This window comes from Geotrypetes seraphini, chromosome 2 (genome assembly GCF_902459505.1).
Source record: "Geotrypetes seraphini chromosome 2, aGeoSer1.1, whole genome shotgun sequence".
In the NCBI taxonomy this organism is placed as follows: Eukaryota; Metazoa; Chordata; class Amphibia; order Gymnophiona; family Dermophiidae; genus Geotrypetes; species Geotrypetes seraphini.
The window spans coordinates 317989168-318011678 of NC_047085.1; the positions used below are offsets into that span (position 1 = coordinate 317989168).

Below are 22511 nucleotides of genomic sequence, written 5' to 3' on the forward strand. Positions count from 1 at the left end.
GTTTGTACAGAATCTGTCCCCTTTTAACTTGAGTGCCCTCTCATTCTCCCTACGTTGGAGAGGAAGAACAACCTGTCTTTATCAACTAAGTCTATTCCCTTCAGTATCTTGAATATTTCCATCATGTCCCCTCTGTCTCCTCTTTTCAAAGGAGAAGAGGCCCAGTTTCTCTAATCTCTCACTGTACGACAACTCCTCCAGCCCCTTTACCATTTTAGTCACTCTTCTCTGGACCCTTTCAAGTAGTACCATGTTTTCCTTCATGTACGGCGACCAGTGCTGGATGCAGTATTCCAGGTGAGGGCGTACAATGACCCGGTACAGCGGCATGATAAACTTCTCCGATCTGTTCGTGATCCCCTTCTTAATCATTCCTAGCATTCTGTTCGCCCTTTTCGCCACCGCTGCACATTGCGCAGACAGCTTCATCGATTTGTCGACCAGTACTCCCAAGTCTCCAAGTACCACCCCAGACATCCTATATTCGTGTATAAGATTTTTGTCACCTACATGCATTACCTTACACTTATCCACGTTGAACCTCATCTACCATGTCGCGGCCATTTCCCGAGCGTGTTTATATCACGTTGCAGATGTTTGCAATCCTCCCGCATCTACACTACGCTGAATAACTTCATATCATCTGCAAATTTAATCACCTCACTCATCGTGCCAATTTCCAGATCGCTTATAAATATGTTGAAGAGCACAGGTTCAAGCACCGAACCCTACAGCACTCCACTGGTTATGCTTTTCCAGTCCAAATATTGTCCATTTACTCCCACTCTGTTTCCTATCTGCCAGCCAATTTTTAATCCATGTGAGTATTTCACCCTTGATTCCATGGCTCGCAGTTTTTTGAAGTAGTTGTTCATGTGGGAGAGTGCAGTGGTTAAACCTACAGCCTCAGCACCCTGAGGTTGTGGGTTCAAATCCACGCTGCTCATTGTGACACCGGGCAAGTCACTTAATCTCCCCATTGCCCCAGGTACATTAGATAGATTGTGAGCCCACCGGGACTGATAGGGAAAACTGCTTGAGTACTTGAATAAATGCATGTAAAACCGTTCTGAGCTCCCCTGGGAGAACGATATAGAAAATTGAATAAGTAAATAAACCTTGTCTATCCGCCTGTTTACTCCCTGGAAGAAGTTCGTCAAGCAAGATCTCCCAGACATAAAGATGTACTTATCAGAAAGTTAAAACCATCAGTATGCTAACACACATGCAGAAAATCCATATTATCTGAATTATGCTTTCCAGTGCAATTGGTGAGACATTCTAGACTAGTGGTTCCCAACCCTGTCCTAATGAATATGCATGAAGAGATTTGCATACCTGTCACTTCCATTATATGCAAATCTGTCTCATACATATTCATTAGAGATATCTTGAAAACACAAATGGCTGGGGGTCCCCCAGGACAGGGATAAGAACCACTGTTCTAGACCATAGGGTTATTTCCCCTTACTCACATGAGCTGCAGAAGAAAGCCATTCCAGTTTTTTTATTCTGCCTCCAGAGTACATCACAGGCTGGTTTAGCAAGTAGTCTTTTCTTCTGCACGTGTGACTGCAGCTGTGTGAATTATTCTCTCCCCATTTTATTATTTTAATTCAACCTAGTTTCATCCCTTTCACGGGTATTTTTGCATTTCAAGTGGATTGGAAGTTCTGCCTGCTTGAGAATTCACAGACTTTGGTCTGTAGCTGACAGGCCGATCCCTTCGGGGGTACCTGTTAGCCAGTCTGCTTAGTCTTCCTTGGCGCTTAGTCCGTCCCTGACCTAGTCTCACTCGCTGTTAAGTGGGGAGTCAAGCACAGACTGTGTAGCGTACTTAAGGAGCTCAGCGGTGTTTTCACGCCTCCGCCCGTCCAGGTGCACATCCAATGGTCCACAGGGGTGGAGGCATAGTCAGACAGTGGAGTCTGACTGTCAGCCCGAAGATCAGCTTGGAGGATGCATTTCCAGCAGTGTGGTAGTGAATTTTGAACCGGCCATTGAAAAGGCTGGAATCGGGTGCAGCTGCTGTGTCTGGTATCTGTGAGTAAAGAGGAGCTGACAGGCTCCAATGACGATTTTTAGGTATTTTGAAGGTTTCCTAGTGTTCTATGTTCCCCCACCTGAAATATGCTATTTTTGTAATTTTTTAATTTCAGGAAGTGCCTTTTTTAGTGCAAAATTGTATCCAATGGTCAACTTTGATTTTCAATTATCTTTTTTTTCAACTTCTCCCTGCTTCTTTAAAATTTAAATTTTTACCAGGAAAACTGCTGTAATGGAGTTCTAGAGTCACCTAGTATGGATTCATACCAAATTTGTGCAAAATTTCTGCCTTTAGAGCATTTTTGTGCCACGTTCCTGTGGCGCGGTCAAAAACGGGGTAACTGCTGGTTCAGCCTGCCCTTCACAGAAGCAGGTGATTACATGCTCAGCTAGCCCTTTGGGGCAACCACCTTTGTTTTCAGGGCTTGGTTCTGCGGCTTCATCTGTCAGCCACGAGACAGACCCTCCACAGCCTAAGAAGCGCAAGTATAAGTCATCTAAGGGTGACTCTATGCCCCAGGGTCCAGTTACCTTCTCAGAATTCAAGAGATTTTCTGGTCCGAATTTTAATCCAGGAGTCCAGCTACTGGGTGCTCTTCTGTTCCCCCTGCTAAGTATTTCAGCAGCTGAGTGTCCTCGGGGGTCTCTGCGCCATCTGTTCCTCCTTCCCAGACTGTTTCAGGGGTTCCTGCTGCTGATCCGGACCTCCTTGATCCTTAATTAAACAATGCTGCACTTCCCAGATTTGGGAATCCAGACTTGAGTGCTGGATCCGTGAATCCTTTTGGGGCTCTGGATCCTGGAGATGATATGACTGTCAGGCGCTTGTTTAAGTTTGAGGCGATACCAGATCTAATTGCTGGAATGTGGGATCGCTCGGAGAGAGAAAGAGATAATGGTTACCGTGAATGGGCAGACTAGATGGGCCATTTGACCTACATAGAAACATAGAAGATGACAGCAGAAAAGGGCCATGGCCCAACAAGTCTGCCCACTCCAATGACCCACCCCCTAAGTTCTTCCTGAAGTGATCCCACATGCTTATCCCATTTTCTCTTAAAATCCAGCACGCTGCTGGCCTCAATTACCTGCAGTGGAAGACCATTCCAATGATCAACCACCCTTTCAGTGAAGAAATACTTCCTGGTGTCACTATGAAATCTCCCACCCCTGAGTTTCAACAGATGTTTTCTTGTTGCCCTAGGTCCTTTAAGAAAAAAGATATCCTCTTCCACCTCAATATGGCCCGTGACATATTTGAACGTCTTAATCATATCTCCCCTCTCCCTGCGTTCCTCGAGTGAGTACAGCTGCAACTTACCCAGCCGTTCCTCATACGGGAGATCCTTGAGTCATGAGACTATCCTGGTGTCCATTCGCTGAACCAACTCAATTCTCAGCACATCCTTTTGATAATGTGGTCTCCAGAATTGTACACAATATTCCAGATGAGGTCTCATCATGGATCTGTATAACGGCATTATTACTTCGGGCTTCCGGCTGATGAAACTTCTTCAGATACAACCCATCATTTGTCTAGCCTGCCGTCATGTTTCTATGTTTCTGTTTCTATCTTTACAGGAGCTGAGCTTGGATACCCAGCCCACTTCTTCCATTTCTTCAACGTCTTCTCCCTGGTTCTGCAGCGTTCGTTTGTAATCTGCAACCTTTCCTGGCATCCGGATACGGGTTCATGGTTACGGAGCAGTGTGACTCTCATGATGGTCCTTTACGGGATGCTCAGGCAATGTCCAGTTTGTATCCTCTGGCACAGGAGTTTCGGCAGCTTTTGTGGCAGCCCAAGAGGGATTCCCTAGTGACTCAGGTGACCCGGCACACATCTCTCCCTAGTGACAGCAGCATTGTGTTGAAAACTATATAAGACAGCCAGGTGGATGTGGCTCTCTGGAAAGTTTTGAACCATCTAATTTAGGCATTAAAGCTTTGGTGACTAGGTCCTTTGTGGCACGCGCCTGTCTAGTTCAGTTACGAACGCCTTTTCCTCAGCTTCTGTTGGCTGGGATGGTCTACATGGCGGATGGCTTATATGACCTTTTAAATGTGCTGGCAAAGGTGTCAGCATATTCTATTTCAGCCCGCCAAATTCTCTGGGTTCGACAGTAGGCTGGTGATTCCACCTCCAAGGCAACAATGGCGCAGCTGTCTTTTCAGGGGCAGTTGTTTGGCAAGGGTCTGAATGACCTCATGAATTCGGTAATGGATTGTCACCCAAAGACCTTGCCGGATAATAGAGCATGGCCCAAGGGTTCTGGGCATCCTGCTTTGCATGGATCCAGACAAAATTTTTGTGACTACATGCAAGATTCTCCATCCTCATCACAGAGATTTTCTCAGGGTTCCAGGCTACAAGCATGCTCTGCCTACCACCACCAGTCCTGCCTAACCTGCCTGTACAACCTGATGACGCCAGGGAGCCGAGAGCCCTTCTACGGATAGGGGGTCAGCTCTCAGAGTTTCAGCCTGTCTGGATGCACATTATGATAGTCCCAAGGGTCGTGGAAATTATTTAGTCAGGCTACAAGCTGAAATTTAGCCAACCTCCGTCAGACTGATACGTGTCTTCTCCTGTTGGGAGCCCAGACACAGCGCGCTAAATCTAGGCTGCTGTTCAGCGCTTGCTGGATTTTCAAGCAGTAGAGCTGGTGCCAAACGACTATTTGGGTGCAGGCAGATATTCTGTTTATCTTATCGTTCCTAAGAGAGTATTGAAAGATTGGAGACCGATTCTGATTTTGCAGCACTTCCATCCAGTTCTCAAGCTTCTTCAGTTATGGATGGAAACCGTGCGGTTGGTTCTTACAGCAGTGACTCTGGAGGAGTTTCTGACTTCCCTGGATCTTACGGAGGCAAATTTGCACATTCCCATTTTTCCAGATCACCACAAATTTCTGCGTTTTCATGTGCTGGATCACCATTATCAGTTTTTGGCCCTGCCCTTTGGGCTGGCGACAGCACCCCAGACATTCACCAAAGTGATGGTGGTAGTAGCGGCTCCTCTGAGGAAGATGGAGTTGCAGGCTCCCCCTTATCTGGTTGCCTGGTTGCTCTGAGCGCCCTTGGAAAAGGGGCACACTACAGTAGCGACAGTGCTTCACGAATTGTCAACTTCAAAAAGAGCCATTTGATGCCTACGCAGTTGCTGGAATACCTGGCAGTTCTTTTCGATACAGAAGTGGGCCATGTTTACCTGCCCGAGGCTCAGAAACAGAAGTTCTGGGCACAGATTTCGGAGAAATTGAAGATGGTGGCCCCTTCGGTGTGGTACATCCTATAGGTTCTGGGTTAAAGGGTTTCATGCTCATTCTTTACGTTCTGTGGTTTCCCAAACCTGTCCTTGTGACCCCCACAACTAGTCAAGTTTTTAAGATATATGATTTTCAATAGTTTGCTCTTTAGAAACAGTAAAAAAAAAATTGCTGATCATCTCTGAATTCAGTAGTTTTTAGAGATTTAGATATTCATCTCTTTTCAAGGGTGGAGTCTTAGAAAATACTCCTCCTTTCTGTCCCATAGGCAATGGCTTACATGACCACATTCAGCATCAGATAGACAGAACCTTTCAGGACTCTCCAAAAAAGCTCTGTACAGTAATACACCAACTGCCACAGAATTGGGAAGGTGGTGGGGAGTGCCAGTATGCAACCTTTGAAAATGATTGTGGTACCTTTACAGTAGGGGTTCTCAGTCCAGTCCTTGAGACCATAGCCTGACATTTGGCTGATGGACATTTCATTGAACAGACATTTGACCAACATTCAATGAAATGTCCATCGGCCAAATGTCCAGCCATGAGAAGTCTTCTACCTGATTCTCTGCAACACTAATCCTTACAGCTGCAGGGAGGTTGAGCAATCTTTAACATGTCCTTCACACACACTCTCATTGCAGAATGCAGCAACCAAGACTAAGCAGGAGAAATTACCTCTAGGTGCGCACCTAACAAAAAAAACTTTGATCCCCAGTTTGTGGCAAATGCCCCCAAGGAGAAAATAATAAAATTGCAATAGATCTTTGTGATGTGCTTGAGTCACAAAAAGAACCTTCACACACTTATGTCCAGAAACCCCTTAGGACACACCCAACCACTCAGGATATCCACAATGAATATGTATGAGATAAATTTGCATACACCACCTCTATTGTATGCAAAACTTTATCTTGTATATTCAGTGTGGGTGTCTGGAAGCCTGACTGGCTCAGTGTGTTCTAAGGACTGGATTGAGAACCAATGCTTTAGAGCAATGGTTCCCAAACCCTGTCCTGGGGGACCCCCAGCCAGTCGGGTTTTCAAGATATCCCTAATGAATATGCATGAGAGAGATTTGCATACCTGTCACTTCCATTATATGCAAATCTCTCTCATGCATATTCATTAGGGATATCTTGAAAACCCGACTGGCTGGGGGTCCCCCAGGACAGGGTTTGGGAACCACTGCTTTAGAGCATTAAAACTTTCTCCAACCGAACTGTAGGGCTGGTGACTCAACAGGAATACAAAAGAAGAAAATAAGAAAAACCAAATTTGGATGGTGATTTTCTTCTCTAAAAGTGCTAAGTTGGCCTACAGTTTATTCCCCATTCATTTCCAAAGGATTTTAAAAAGCATTGTATAGATTCTTCTTTTTGTATCAATGTGTTTTTTATTAGTATATAACAGAGAAGTACAAAACATGGCCCAAAACTGAGAAAGTTTAAAACAATAAAACAGGTCTAAACATATTAAGGTCTAGTTTAGCTATCATACATAGTATAGTAATAAAGTACACAGTTTTTGAAATACCATATCCCCCCTCAGCTATCATGAAATATAACCTAGAAAATAGATCAGTAAATGGTTCCTTCAAGCTGACCTTTATCCTAGAACTCACCCCACCCTCCTACCTTTCCCAGCCCTGAGCACTTGCAACAATATATAAATTCTTAATATTATTGTTCTTTTTTCAGTAAACCAAGATCCAAATTATAATGGCATAGACAAAAACTTACTGGGACGGATTGGAATCTCTGTAATATATTCTTACCATAAAAGCAAACAGTGGATAAAGGTAATTTATCTTTAATTAAATACAGAATTCTGTGAAACTGAATTTTTTTACAGGTTAAGGAAGAATAATCTTGATTTTAAAAGATTTTTTTTTTTTAATTAACTAGGACAGAATAATAAATTTGTAGTTTCTCAGCCTCCAACAGCTGACAAGGCTACAATGCTCTGTTAATCTGTGCTACTGATAAGTAATTTACTTTCTATGTATTATTTCTCTATATTCTTTTCTTTTGTATACAATGTAAACTGCTTAGACGCCTTGTAGGGCATTTGTGTGGTATATCAAGTGCTGTTAAAGATTAAATTAAGGCCCATGTTTACTAAAGTTTATCATGCAGCAGGTGCCATTTAATCCATTTTATTTTGATGGTCCACTGAGCACCTAATTCATGCTAATATGCATTAACGCACATTAGCAGTGCTCATACTGCCATCAGTCCTAGGACTGCAGGGTGGGGAGAGGGGGAGAGATGCCAGACCTGCAATTGGAGGGAGGGAAAGAGAAAGATGCAAGACTGAGGAGGGGGAGAGTGAGAGGTGGCAAACCTGTGGGAGAAGGGAAAAAGAATCATGAAGAGACCTCAGGAGGAGAGGGAAAAGATACTGGACTGCTTTTGAAAGCAGGGAGTAGAAGAATGAGACTGTGTCAGAGAGGGGGAAAATTCTGCACCAACAGAATGAGGGAGGGAGTAAAAGAGAGAGATGCCAGACTGGGTGGGGGATGGATGCTGTCCCCAAGGTGGGGATGCAAGGGAAAGAGGGAGAAATTCTAGCCCCAGAGGTAGAAGGTGCAAGAGGAAAGGAAGAGAAGCTAGATGTGGAGAGGGACAAGGATACAGTAGAGATGCTAGGCATAGAAGAAGGAATAGGGGATATGCTGGATATAGGAGGAGGATAGGAACACTAAGATGACAAATGTTAAACAATGGGGGGGAGGAAGGATAAGGACAGGGACACAGAGGGGAAATGCTAGACAGTACAGATAAGGGTGCAAAGATTGATGGTGGACATGGTGAGAGAAGACGTGCCAAATAGATAGGAGACACCCCCCCCCCCCCAAAAAAAAAAAAAAACCCAGAAAAGAGACACTGGGACTAAAGCAAATAGGAAAAAAAAATGCTGAAACAAAAACGATTTTTTTTAAAAAAAGGTTTTTTAACTTTGGGAAATGTGCAGCTCTGATATTTTGTATTTCAGTGTCTCATTCTCTAGTTTTGTTGTCAAGCAGATTTTAGGTTGCATTTTCAGCCCCTCTTTGTTGTACCTATCTTTTGCTCTGATTTACCATTTTCTCTGATTGTACCATTCGCTGATTGTTCCTATTTTTGCTCTGATTGTACCATACCCTCTGATTGTACCATTCGCTGATTGTCCAGCCCTTCTTTGTTGTAAATCGCCTCAAACTACTATTAGCTTTGGCGGTATATAAGAAATAAATTATTATTATTATTATTATAAAATAAGATCAAATTAGGGCACAGATAGCAGTTGAGAAAAGTCTTGTTTAGTGTTTAACTCCCGTCCACCCTCCCCAGCTCCCAACCATCCCTGTCTGATCTCTGAATTATAGTTCCTTTAACCAATTAGAAAGCTAAAAAAGAATTTAGGTGTCATTGTTGAAGATACATGGAAACCCTCAGCTCAGTGTGCGGTGGTGGTGGCTAAGAAAGCAAATAAAATGTTAGGAATCAGGAAAGGAATGGAAAATAAAGATGAAAATGTCATAATGCGATTGGGCTCTTCAGCTTGGAGAAGAGACAGCTCAGGGCTGATATGAAAGAGGTCTATAAAATATTGAATGGAGTGGAAAGGGTAGATATGGAAACAATTATAAAAAAATAAAATTGTGGAACACGTAGACAAACATGATTTAATGAGACAGAGCCATTGTGGGTTCAGTCGAGGGAGATCTTGCCTCACCAGTTTGCTTGATGACTTTGAAGATATGAATAAACATGTGGATAAAGGTGAGCCAGTTGATGTAGTGTATCTAGATTTTCAGAAAGCTTTTGATAAAGTTCCTCATGAGAGAAGTTCCTGAGAAAATTAAAGACTCATGGGATAGAAGGCAAAGTTCAGTTGTGGATTAGGAATTGGTTATCGGATAGAAAACAGAGCAGTGGCGTACCTAGCATATGTGACACCCGGGGCCCATCATTTTTTGGCACCCCCCCATCTGTACGAAAAACATGATTTTTAGTAACAAGCCGCATGTCACATATGAGTACCTAGGAAAAGGCAGCATCTTATATACTGCAGTGAGCAGTACGACATCAATACACCCATTGTAAAACTAAACAAGCCAGACTAGTACAGATCAATCCTACACCATCAATCCTAACAGAAAACCATGTCTTTCCAACACACAGAACACAGAAAACACCTTCCATATGTCATCACAAACTAACCCCTCCCCCTTTTACAAAACTGTAGTGTGGATTTTAGCCACAGTGGTAACAGCTCTGACGCTCATAGAATTCTGAGCATCAGAGCTGCTACCACCACGGCTGGTGCTAAAAAATGCTCCACAGTTTTGTAAAAGGGGGATAAAATAGAAATACATAGACAAAGGTTAAATTGAACCAGCAAGAAGCTGGACTCTGCATACAATGCAGAAACAGTGACACACGTCTCCTAAAGCAATAAATAAATAGAAAATTTTTGTTCTACCTTTGTCTTCTCTGGTTTCTGCTTTCCTCATCTTCTTGTTACTCTCTTCCTTCCATCCACTGTCTCTCTTCTCTCTGCATCTTCCATTTGCTCTGTTACTGTGCCTCTTCCTTTCTCCCTCCTTCCAAATTGGTCTGGCGCCCATCTTCTTCCCTCCGCTCCTCCCATAGTCTAGCATCTCTGTCTTCTTCCCTGACAGCGTCTTCTCCCAACTCTCTCGTCCCCATTTTCCTGCAGCATCTTCTCCCCACTCTCTGTTCCTCATTTCCCTTCAGCATCTTCTCCCCACTCTCTGTTCCCCATTTCCATTCAGCATCTTCTTCCCGGTCCGACAAACCTCCTTGCCCTGTGGCCGGCGATGTCTAAACTGCCTTCTTAAAGCAGCCGGAGCGTTGTAGTTGCATATGGCTGCCGTAAAGGTCGTCTCTGATGCAACTTCCGGTTGCGTCAGAGATGACCTTTACGGCAGAAACACACAGCTTCAACGCTCTAGCTCAGGGGTGCCCAAACTTTTTGGGCTTGCGAGCTACTTTTAAAATGACCAAGTCAAAATGATCTATCAACAATAAAATTTTTTAAAAAAACCACAAAGCACACTGTACGCTGAGAAAATGTTAATTATCATTCCTATTCTGGGGTTTTTTCAAAGAGATCAAGGCAGATGACTCTATGCACTGTCACCTCAGTAACAACCATACAAAAATAGACAAATATCCCCCTCCCTTTTTACTAAAGCCCAATAGCAGTTTTTAGCACAGGGAGCTGCGCTGAATGCCCAGGGCTGCTCTCGACGCTCATAGGCTCCCTGCGCTAAAAACCGCTATTGTGGTTTAGTAAAAGGGGGGCCATAGTAAAAAATATAGACAGCAGATATAAATTCAGACACATTTTGATCACTAAATTGAAAATAAAATAATTTTTCCTACCTTTGTTGTCTGATGATTTCATGAATCTCTGGTTGCACTTTCTTCTTCTGACTGTGCATCCAATCTTTCTTCCCTTCTTTCAGCCTGTATGCTTCCTCTCCTCCAGACCTCATTCCTTCCCCCAACTTTTTCTTCCTCTCTCCCTGCCCTTTCTTTCTCCCTGCCTCCCTTTCTTTTTTTCTCTCTTCATGCCCCCTTTCTTTTTCTCTGTTTCCTTTCTTTCCTTCTGTCTCCCTGCCTGCCCCCTTTCTTTCTTTCTTTCTCCCTACCCTCCCCCAAGCCATTGCTGCCGCCATCGGGGAACAGCCCCCCAAATCACCGCCATCGGGTAACATGCCCAAAAGCTGCTACCGCCCCAAGCTCTCCTTCCCTGTGTCTTCCCTGCGTTGGGCCGACCAGCATTCCTCTCCCCGACATCAATTCTGCCGTCAGAGAGGAAGTTCCGCCCAGCTAGGCAGCGATTGGCTGGCCCGAACTTCCTCTCCGACGGCAGAATTGAGAGGCAGGCTGATCGTCCCGGTAGAATTTTCCAGATCTGGCCAGCTGTGCACCCCCCCCTAAGGCTGCACCCGGGGCGGACTGCCCCCCCCCCCCCGCCCCACCTTTGGTACACCACTGAAACAGAGGGTAGGGTTAAATGGTCATTTTTCTCAATGTAGGGGAGTAAACAGTGGAGTGCCGCAGGGATCTGTACTGGAATCAGTGCCATTTAACTTATTTATAAATGATCTGAAAATTGGAATGACGAATGAGGTGATTAAATTTGCAGATGACACTAAACTGTTAAAATTCATGTGAATTGTGAAAAATTGTAGTCAGACCGTAGGAAATTGGAAGACTGGGCGTCCAAATGGCAGATGAAAGTTAATGTGGACAAATGTAAAGTGATGCACATTGTGAAGAATAGCCCAAATCACAGTTACTGGATGCTAGGGTCCACCTTGGGGTTAGCGCCCAAGAAAAAGGATCTGGGTGTCATTGTAGACAATACGATGAAATCTTCTGTGGCGGCAGCCAAAAAAGCAAACAAGATGCTAGGAATTATTTAAAAAGGGATAATTAACAAAACTAAGAATGTTATAATGCCTCTGTATCGGTCTATGGTGCGACCTCACCTGGAGTATTGCATTCAGTTCTGGTCTCCTTATCTCAAGAAAGATATGGCAGCACTAGAAAAGGTTCAAAGAAGAGTGACCAAGATGACCAAGGCGCTGGATGATAAACTAAAAGGTTAGGGATCTTCAGTTTGGACAAGTGACTGCTGAGGGGAGATATGATTGAAGTCTACAAAATCTTGAGTGGAGTAGAACAGGTACAAGTGGATCAATTTTTCACTCCCTCAGAAATTACAAAGACAAGGGGCACGCCAGATGAAGTTACAGGGAAATTCTTTTAAAACTAATATGAGGAAATATTTTTTCACTCAGAGAATATTTAACCTCTGGAATGCATTGCCAGAGGTGTGGTAAAAGCAGATATCGTAGCTGGTTTTAAGAAGGGTTTGGACAATTTCCTGGAGGAAAAGTACATAGTCTGTTATTGAGAAAGAAATGGGACAAGCCACTGCTTGCCCTGGATCGATAGCATGGAATGTTGCCACTCTTTGGGTGTTTGCCAATGCCAAGGTACTAATGTGCCAATGCCAAGGTACTAATGACTTCGATTGTCCACCGTGAGAATGAGCTACTGGGCTTGATGGACCTTTGGTCTGACCCAGTAAGGCTATTCTTATGCTTGTTCAATCTTTCCAAAAATACTAGGACTAGGGGGCATGCAAAGAAGCTACTAAGTAGTAGATGTAAAACAAACCAAAGAAAGTATACCCCATGCTGCTCCTTGTGATCCTGGGCAGTGAAGGATGATTAGACAAACTATGAGCCCAGTGGGACAGATAGGGAAAATGCTTGAGTACCTAATTTGTAACCCGTTCTGAGCTCCTTTGGGAGGAAGGGCTAAAAAAAAAAAAAAATTTCTTCACACATTATGTAATTAAACTCTTTGCTGGAGAATGTGGTGAAATCAGGTAGCTTAGCAGGTCTTAAAAAAGGTTTGAATAATTTCGTAAAAGAGAAGTCCGTAGTACATTATTGGGATGGCTTGGGGAAATCCACAGTTTATTCCTAGGATAAGCAGTATAAAATCTGTTTATTATTTGGGATATAGCTAGGTTCTTGGGACCTGGGTTGGGCATTGTTGGAAACAGGATACTGGGCTTGATGGATCTTTAGTCTGTCCCAGTAAGGCAATTCTTCAGTTCTTATTGAAAATTTTTGGTAATCTTCTCCAATTTCTAGTTTTAAATAACTATATCTTGAGTCTTAAACTAATCTAATCTTTAATTTATGGATCATACTATACCTACACAGGTTCAAGGCGATTTACAATGTAAAGATCCCACGTAATATATGGGGATCATAAAGAGGACAATCAACCATAGATAAATCATGCAAGAATATACTTATAAAACACGGGACATTGGCCTAGATGCATTAAAGTCAGTTGGTAATACCGATTGGATCACTGTTGGCCGATTCTCTGACTGATTCTGGCCAAGCGATCAATGCGCAACCCGGACTCCCCCCCCCATGGCAGCAAAAATGGCAGGAGGGATGCCTACTCCCTCCTGCCTGGCCAAATACCCCTGCACCATGCCCCCACCCAATCCTGGACCCTTGCGCCACCGACCCCCTTCCCTAACCATCCCCTACCCTCCTCCCTTTCGAAAAAAAATGGGAGGAAGGACCTTGGGAGGGGCCTTGGGCATGTGAACCAATCAAGGCCTTAAGTTCCTCCCCATGCATCACATGGTGCACTGGGGAGGGGAAGGCCCATCATTTACCACATGCGGACCTCGGAGCTGAAAGGACCGTGCTTCCCTAAGTTCCCAATGTCTACCAAAGGTACGGGGTGGGTTTCAGGGGCAGCATTCGGTAGCAGGAGGAAGTGAGCATCCCTGCTTCCTTTTTTATCAGGAGGAAGGGGGAGGGGTGGGGATGTTTGGGGGGGTCCGACATCTCTTCTTTCCCCCCTTCCCCACAGTCTGGCATATCTCTCTCTCTCTACTACTACTACTATTAATTATTTCTATAGAGCTACTAGACTCCCCTCCTTCTCTTCCATTCCCTGATCTTATATTTCACCCTTCTTTGAGTCATCTCTACCCCTTCCCAGTGTAACATTTCTCTCTCCCTTCCTCCTTTCTGCCCTCTGCAGTACAACATTCCCCCTCCATAGAAACATAGAAAGATGACGGCAGAAAAGGGCTATAGCCCATCAAGTTTGCCCACTCTACTGAGCCACCCCATTAAGTCTGAGTACAAATCACCCAGTTCCTTAACTCGATTTTCGTAGGGATCACACGAAGATGTCCCATTTATTGTTAAAGTCAAGCACACTGGCGGCCTTGACCACCTGCTCTAGAAGCTTGTTCCAATGGTCCACCACTCTTTCCGTGAAGAAATACTTCCTGATGTCCCCATTAAATTTCCCTCCTTTGAGTTTGAGTGGATGCCCTCTTGTGACCGAGGGTCTTTTGAGAAAGAAGATGTCATCATCCACCTCGACACGTCCCGTAATGTATTTAAATGCCTCAATCATATCCCCCCTCTCCCTGCGCTCTTCTAGAGTGTAGAGCTGTAGTTTGTTTAGCCTCTCTTCGTACGAGAGACCTTTGAGCCCCGAGATCGTCCTAGTGGCCATCCGCTGAACCGACTCGACCCTTCCTTCTTTCTGGCCCCCTTCCCAGTGCAACATTTCTTCCTCCTTTCCACGAGTCCTACATTTCTTTCTCTATGCCTCCTGCATGCTTCCTCTCCTCCAGTCCCCATTCCTTCCCCCAAACAATATCTAGCTCTCTCTCTCCATGAGTCCAACACTTTCTGTCTCCTGCATTCTTTCTTTTTCTCCTTGCCCCCTTCCCTCAAGTTTGACATCCCTCCTTCCCACCCCCAGTCCATCTCTCTCCAACCCCACACACAGCTAACATGCTGTCTCCCCATGCACCATTTCTCCCTCTCCTCCACCCCATGTCATATCTCCTCTCATCACTCTCACTCCTCCTGAAACAAGTTTTCTTCCTTCCCTCCACCCAATCCCACTCACAACTAAGATGCTCTCTCCCCATGCACCATATCGCCCTCCCCTCCAGCATGCAGCACCTTTCCTTTCCCTCCCCTTTTCCTTCAAGTCCAAAAGCACCTTCCCCTTACCTTGTCCTTCTGCCAAGTCCAGCAGCACCTATTCTCCCTTCCCTTCCTCCCCTGTCCAGCAGTACTCCTCCCTCTTCCCATGTCCAGCAGAACCCCTCCCTCTCCCCATGTCCAGAAGTACCCCTTCTCCATTCCCCATCCCTCCTGCTGCTTCCCCGTGTCCAGCAGTACCTCTCCTCCCTTCCCTTTCCCTCCTCCCCTGTCCAGAAGCATCTCTCCCTTCCTCATGTTCAGCAGTACCTCTTCTCCCTTCCCTTCCCTCATCCTTTCCCTAGTAGCAGCTCACTGTGTGCATTTAAGTTATCCACACTGCTGCCACTAGTGTTAGTTTAACCAGCGATTCCATCAGGCAGCCTCGGCGCCTTTGCTAGGCCAGCCCACCTCCAATGATGCAACTTCCTCTTTCGTTGGAGGTGGGCCGGCCTAACAAAAGCCCCAAGGCTGTCTGATGGAATCGCTGGTTAAACTAACACTAGTGGCAGCTTTGTGGGGAAGTTATAAGCACAGAGTGAACTGCTGATCCTGGGGGGGGGGGGGGACTGGGGAGATGTGCAATGGCAGAAGGAAGTTGGGAGACATACAGCACTGGCGCCGCGTATCACGTGTTGAGAACCTAAGATCTATAAAGGGAAAGGGATTGAGACTAGGATACCGCCTTTTTGTAGTTATACAACCACACTCAAAGTGGTTTACATACAGGTACTTCAAGTATTTTCCCTATCTGTCCTGGTGGGCTCACAATCTATCTAATGTACCTGGGGCAGTGAAGAATTAAGTGGCTTGCCCGGGGTCACAGGGAGCAGTGGAGGGTTTGAACCCACAACCTCAGGGTGCAGAGGCACAACCTGGAAAAAGATTTATGTGCACTGAGTGAATTTGAAGCAAAGGGTTGTGCATTCTGAACATGGGGCTGCTGTAAAAACTGTAAAATATTTATTTAAAACTATAGCTTGGAGAAGACTGCAAAATATTTTCACTGAAGTACTGAATTCTGACTATGACTGAGTGCCGTTAGCATTCACAGTCACAGAGCCCCCTTAAAGAACATAACTGCAACGCTGGATGGAAATGACTTAGCAAAGGCAGAGCAGGAAAGGCAGGGCCAAAACAGGATAAAATCTTTCAGCTAGATTTATTCATGCAAAAAAGAGGATATGTGGCCCCCGCCTCGTTCTGCCCCCATACCCATCCCTACACAAACCTCTTCTCTTTTTCTCTGAGTCTGGGCCTCGTCTGGAGGGCCTCTGAGCATGTGCAGATGTGACACAATGACATCACATGCATTTGACATCATCACATTGCATCCATGTATGCTCAGTGGCTCTCCAGGTGTAGCCCCAAACTCAAGGCCTTCTAAAACCTGGACAAACTGCTGGGTTTTGGAAATCTGTCCGGGCACCCAGACAGTCCTCTAAAAAGAGGACATGTCCAGGTTTTTCCAGATATCTGGTAACCCCACTTTTAGTACTGCTCAGTGAAAGAGGCCCTGAGTAAGGAAGCCTCCAAGCTGGTCTGCAGTGTTTGAAGGGATGCCCTAGGAAGAGGAAAGCAGCCCTCCAGCATATGCCTTTATCCTTTAAGTCAGGGGTGCCCACACTTTTTGGGCTTGCGAGCTACTTTTAAAATGACCAAGTCAAAATGATCTACCAACAATAAAATTTAAAAAAAACACAAAGCATACTGTACGCAGAGAAAATGTTAATTATCATTTATATTCCAGGGTTTTTTCAAAGAGGTCAAGGCAGATGACTCTATGCAATGTCACCTCAATAACAACTATACAAAAATAGACAAATATACCCACCTCCCTTTTTACTAAACCGCGATAGCAGTTTTGAGCGCAAGGAGCTTCGCTGAATGCCCCGCACTGCTTTCGACGCTCATAGGCTCACTGCGCTAAAAACCGCTATTGCGGTTTAGTAAAGGGGGGCCATAGTGCAAAATATAGATGGCAGATATAAATTCTCAAAACGGACACATTTTGATCACTAAATTGAAAATAAAATCATTTTTCCTACCTTTGTTGTCTGATGATTTCATGAGTCTCTGGTTGCACTTTCTTCTTCTGACTGTGTATCTAATATTTCTTCCCTTCTTTCAGCCTACTGTATGCTTCCTCTCCTCCAGACCTCATTCCCTTCCCCAACTTTTTCTTCCTCTCTCCCTGCCCCCTCCTCTTTCTTTCTTTCTCCCTTCCCCCTTCTTCTTTCTGTCTGTCTGTCTCCCTGCCCCCTTTCTTTCTTTCTCTGTCCATGCCCCCTTTCTTTCTTTCTGTCTCCCTATCCCCCCTTTGTTTATTTCTGTTTCCCTTCTTTATTTTTGTCTTCCTGCCTCCCTTCTTTCTGTCTTCCTGCCTGCCCCCTTTCTTTCTTTCTCCCTGCCCTCCCCCAAGCCACTGCCACAGCCATAGGGGAACAGGCCCCCAAGCTACCGCCGCCCCAAGCTCTCCCTGCTTCCCAACACAGAAGCGTCAGGCCGACCAGCATTCCTCTCACCGACGGCAATTCTGACGTCGGAAAGGAAGTTCTGGGCCAGCCAGGCAGCGATTGGCTGGCCCAGAATGACATCAGAATTGACATTGGGGAGAGAAAGGCTGATCGGCCCGTAGCTTCTGCATCCTGTTTACGGCATCGGGATGCAGGTAGAACGCAAAGGCAATGCGAGTCTATCACAGAGCTCAGGATGGACTCCGCGATTGACCTTTTGGGCACTCCTGCTCTAAGTATAAGCGTCAAAAACTCCATTAAGGTAGGCCAAGTTATTTTGGAATCCTATAGAAACTTTCCTCTGGATACAAGGCCAAAGCAGGCCTGGTAGTGCTACATACTGAAAGATATAATTTATTTATCTAGGACCCAAACCAGAGCCAAACTATTTGTGCTACCTTTTGAGGGACAGTGGACTGCACATTGTGACTCTGCAGGAGCAGACCATGGGAGAGAATTCTTGGGTCCAAGGACTGGGATTTTTTTGTGTTTATTTTTCCACACCTGTGGTTACCCTTTTCTCTGCACATTAATAAATAGCTTTTGTTTCATCTTTGAACTTGCTTTGTGGCTCTGTTTATTAAGGCTTCAGGCCTGCTCTTGCTCATACTGCTACAAAGAGGTATTCAAATCAGCTAGCTATTGTGATCTGATACAGGTGGACTCTAATTAACTTATAGGTCATATTAAGGACATTTTTGAAATGGTGCTAATTTGGGTTTGCTGTGACAAGAGATGTGAAAACTTACAGAATCATGGCACTTGAATTCCTCTTCTTACTTTTTAATTTTTTTTTAAATTATTTTATTAATCTGCACAACGTACTCCATGCTTTCAATATGAATAAAGAAACTCCTGCTTCAATGCATTCTGAATTGTATTTTTTAGAATGTGTAAAATATTCTGTTAACCTTCTATCATTTTCACTATCCTTCCTTTGGACTACAGTACCTTCAAAAGTTTGTGTACCCTTTACAAAGCAGAGAAAAATATCTTCTAAAAATAAAACTCAAAGACAGGAGAAAAGGAAGAGAAAACAAAGTAAAATATAGATTTAAAGGGGAAAAATCTGTTATCTTAATCCCAGCCATGATTAAATTAGATAGGATTATCTAATTTAAGGCAGGTGTATTTTTACATCTACCTTCTTATCTCTTTTGTTTCTTTAAAATACTACAAATTCTTCTTGTAGTGTTCTTCTAACAGTGTGTGCCATATTCATAACTTGCATACATTAGTATGAAAATGGCAAACAATTCTGATCACTATTGCTATGTCAGTCTCTTGGTTTACTTAGACCGTCATGTAAGAGTGACTGCGTAGGAAGAGCCTTTAAAAACTTTAAATGCTATTATGTTCTTATAGGTATGAAAAATGTGGCTCTTATTAAGCCCCCCTTTCCATCCTCCCCTCCCCCCATTTTTATCAAGCTGCGCTAGAGGTTTTTAGCGTGGGCCAGCAAGGTAGGTGCTTTGATGCTCATAGGAATTGTATGAGCATTGGAGCATTTACCATGCTGGCTCATGCTAAAAACCTCTAATGCAGCTTGATAAAAAGGACCCTTTTGTTTGTAACTATCAACTGGAATATTTTAAAAGGTATTTGATACTATTGTTTAAATGGTGCTGTGGCTGCTAGCTTTTAATTTCATTTCAGAAACAGATTTTTATGCAATTATTGTGAAGTGTCAGTGTGACCACAGTTTGCAGTAGTACTGAATTATCAGTTGCATTTGAGTTAATGGTCCTAGAAATTATTGTATTCAGTACTGTATAATGATATATCTTTTCATTTTACTCTGGGTTTTGTTTTTTATCAGGGTAAGAAAGTTCTAGATAAATTACACAAGATGCAAATAGACTTCACTATACTGAGGGGATTGACTGGGTCAGAGAGCTTGGCACCAAGGTGCCAAGTAGTTAATGTTGCTGTGGAAATTTTTCTTGAAAATGGCAGCCTGGATGGAGCAATCTGGGTACTAAAAGGTAACCTTTATTTTGTATTCTGACTTATTTAAATATCCAGTCAAATAGCATTTTCTTTCTGTTGAATGAACTTGTATTTTTTCTGCTGTTAAAATAGTGTTAAATTCTAGACCTGTGAATTCTTGAAAAATAATTGTGCTGTTTAGTTTGAATTATGTCTGTAATACAGTAATCTAGTAGTTGTATTGATCCTAGAGAATTCTGGATTTATTATGGTTCCTTATATCTTTTGGAGTTCATTTTTAAACTTCATCTTGGGGGTTTATAGGGGCACAGGGATGTTATACCTGCAAGCCTGTAAGCTCACTGTGAAAGGGATTTGTAAGAACGTGTATGTTATGCTGAGGCAAAACAAATGGTTCATCAAGGCCAGCATCATTTAACTAGCATTGACCAAGTTAGGCCTTTGGAAGGAAGATTATTGCTCATTACTTAGAAGTAAGAGAGATGGTGATCCCCATACTTTCCTTTTATCAAAGCCCATAAGAATTGAATGAGCTTTGGTGCATTTACTGCAACATTACCACCATGGCTTTGTAAAAGGGACCCTAAGATAGCTGCTGTGGCTCCAATATTAAATCTTAAGTGTTATTTCTTTGAAGTCTTGAAAATATCATAACAATTATCTTCCTCAATAGCAAAGGTATATTATTTACCATTAGAGGATAAGAAAGCTACTGAACATGATATTGCTCCTCAGACATAACATAACATAAAAATCCATTTCTAGACATAGTAACATAACATAGTAACATAGTAGATGGCGGCAGATAAAGACCCAAGTGGTCCATCCAGTCTGCCCAACCATACATGCTCCATAAATTAATTATTTTGTTTAAATGGTCCTTTTTCTTAGATATTTCTGGGCCAGAAACCCAGAGCCTGCCCAATAGTCTCCATCAAAACTCATTACCTTTGAGTTCTATGCAGTTTACAAAAGATTAGCTAGGAATAATACACTGTAAAAGAAAGATAAAACTAAGGACCCAAGAACTTTGAAAATAAGTAAGTCTCCTAAAGTGAAGATATGACCCAGACATCAATAGTAAAGGTTTAAACTCCTTGTCCCAGATAGCAGCCTGATAAGAAAGCATCTGATCATGATATCTTTTCAATTTACAGCTTTCCCCGAAGAAACTGTCAGGAGGGCTTTAGCACTTCGAGTAAATTTTGAAGAAGTAAAACAATAATTATATCAAGTAAGAAGAGGCGTCACCATCTAGAACTTTGTAATATATGCAACCCAACTTGAAAATCACCCGTGCCTCCACTGGTAACCAGTGCAATTCTCGATAGAATTAAGACATGATCAAATTTCTTCAGGCCATAAATCAATCTCACTACAGTATTTTGGATCATTTTCAGTCTTGAAAGATTTTTCTTAGTTCCAGAAAAATAGACTATATTACAGTAGTCCAAATGGCTCAGCACCAATGATTGTACTAGCAATTTAAAGGCTGAGAAATCAAAATAAGCCCTGAGAGTGCGCAGTTTCCAAAGGATATGAAATCCCTTTCGAACCACCTGAGATATTTGGTTACCCATAGTAAGGTTTTGATCAATAATGACCCAGATTATCACTGCAAATGATCAAGAAGCAGTTAGAAACATAGAAAATGACTGCAGAAAAGGGCCACGGCCCACCAATTCTGCCCACTCTAATGACCCACTCCCTAATTTCTTCCATGAAGAGATCCCACATGCTTATCCCATTTTTTTGCTAAAATCTGGCACGCTGCTGGCCTCGATTACCTGCAGTGGAAGATCATTCCAATGATCAACCACCCTTTCATGGTGTCCTTTAAGAAAAAAGATATCTTCTTCCACCTCGATACAGCCTGTGACATATTTGAACGTCTCAATCATGTCTCCCCTCTCTCTACGCTCCTCGAGTGAGTATAGCTGCAACTTAGCCAGTCATTCCTCATACGGGAGATTCTTGAGTCCTGAGACCATCCTGGTTGCCAACCGACTCAACTCTCAGCACATCTTTTTGGTAATGTGGCCTCCAGAACTGTACACAATATTCCAGATGAGGTCTCATCATGGATCTGTACAATGGCATTATGACTTCCGGCTGACGAAACTTCTACAGATACAACCCATCATTTGTCTAGCCTTGGATGAAGATTTCTCCACTTGATTGGCCGTCTTCATGTCTTCACTAATGATTACCCCCAAGTCTCGTTCTGCTGTAGTCCTTGCTAAGGTCTCACCAGTTCAGCAACTTCAAAAGTTACAGTTCAGCAACTTCAAAAGTTAATTTTGTTTTGGAGCCTGATAAGAGAGAAGGTTTTTTTTAGGAAAATGGTTGAAAATTTTATGAATTTCTTAATTAGTGAATTTTTCTGATATATCTTGCTCAGCTCAGAAAAGATGGCAATTGTTTCTTTAAATGAGACCTAGGATGTTACAACTTGGAGGGCTATTTTGGCTAAATTTTCCATGTAAATATGTGATCAGGGTAGATTTTATTTTATGAACCAGCTTATTTAAATTCTTTTTTGTTAACTAAAAGTGATGGCTTTTGCTGGACTCTGTCCAGTGCGATCGTTGCCTTCCCATCAATGTCTTTTTTTCTTTGGCTATTGCCATTTTTTCTTATCTTTCTTGCTGTATTATCTTCGGTCTAAAAAAAATAATTTTTTTTGTTTCTTTTTCCCCATTTTCACGGACAGACCTTCGGCCCTTTGTTTTCTCCCTTGGGCTTTTCTTTGTCACCAAAATTGAGTTTAACCTTGCCACCAAGATTTTTCCATCCATGTCGAAACCATTCAGCAATTTTAAGAAGTGCTGTCAGTGCCTTATTTCCAACACTGTCCAAAATATCGGGTTGACTCTTGTACATGTTGTTCCATACTGCATAAGCACTTGTTGAAGATTCGCCGCATTCAACAAAAGAAGATTTTTTTGCTTAGCCATGGACTCTGTGGTTCATTCTGAGCCTTTGGTCCTGGCGGTACTAGCATCGACATTGTACATTATTCCAGAATCGGGGAAGCCTGCTCAGAAGCTATCCTCTTCTCAGCAAGCGTCGCAGGCCTCTACAGCATCAAGTCCCTTGATGCAGGCCAAGCATCAAGCCAACGTTCTCCTTCAGTGCAGGCTGTCTCTCCCTCTGAGCA

The 22511-nt window shown here is 43.4% G+C and overlaps 1 protein-coding gene across 2 annotated transcripts in view; it reads left to right on the forward strand.

Moving 5' to 3' along the window:
- Positions 1-22511, forward strand: part of TOPAZ1 (testis and ovary specific PAZ domain containing 1) — a 266987-nt gene that overhangs the window by 206700 nt on the left and 37776 nt on the right. For both annotated transcript variants that reach the window (XM_033930089.1, XM_033930088.1), the window contains exons 15-16: positions 7012-7112; positions 19221-19386. In XM_033930089.1, the coding sequence (XP_033785980.1) occupies positions 7012-7112; positions 19221-19386 (267 nt within the window). The remainder of the gene's footprint in view (positions 1-7011; positions 7113-19220; positions 19387-22511) is intronic.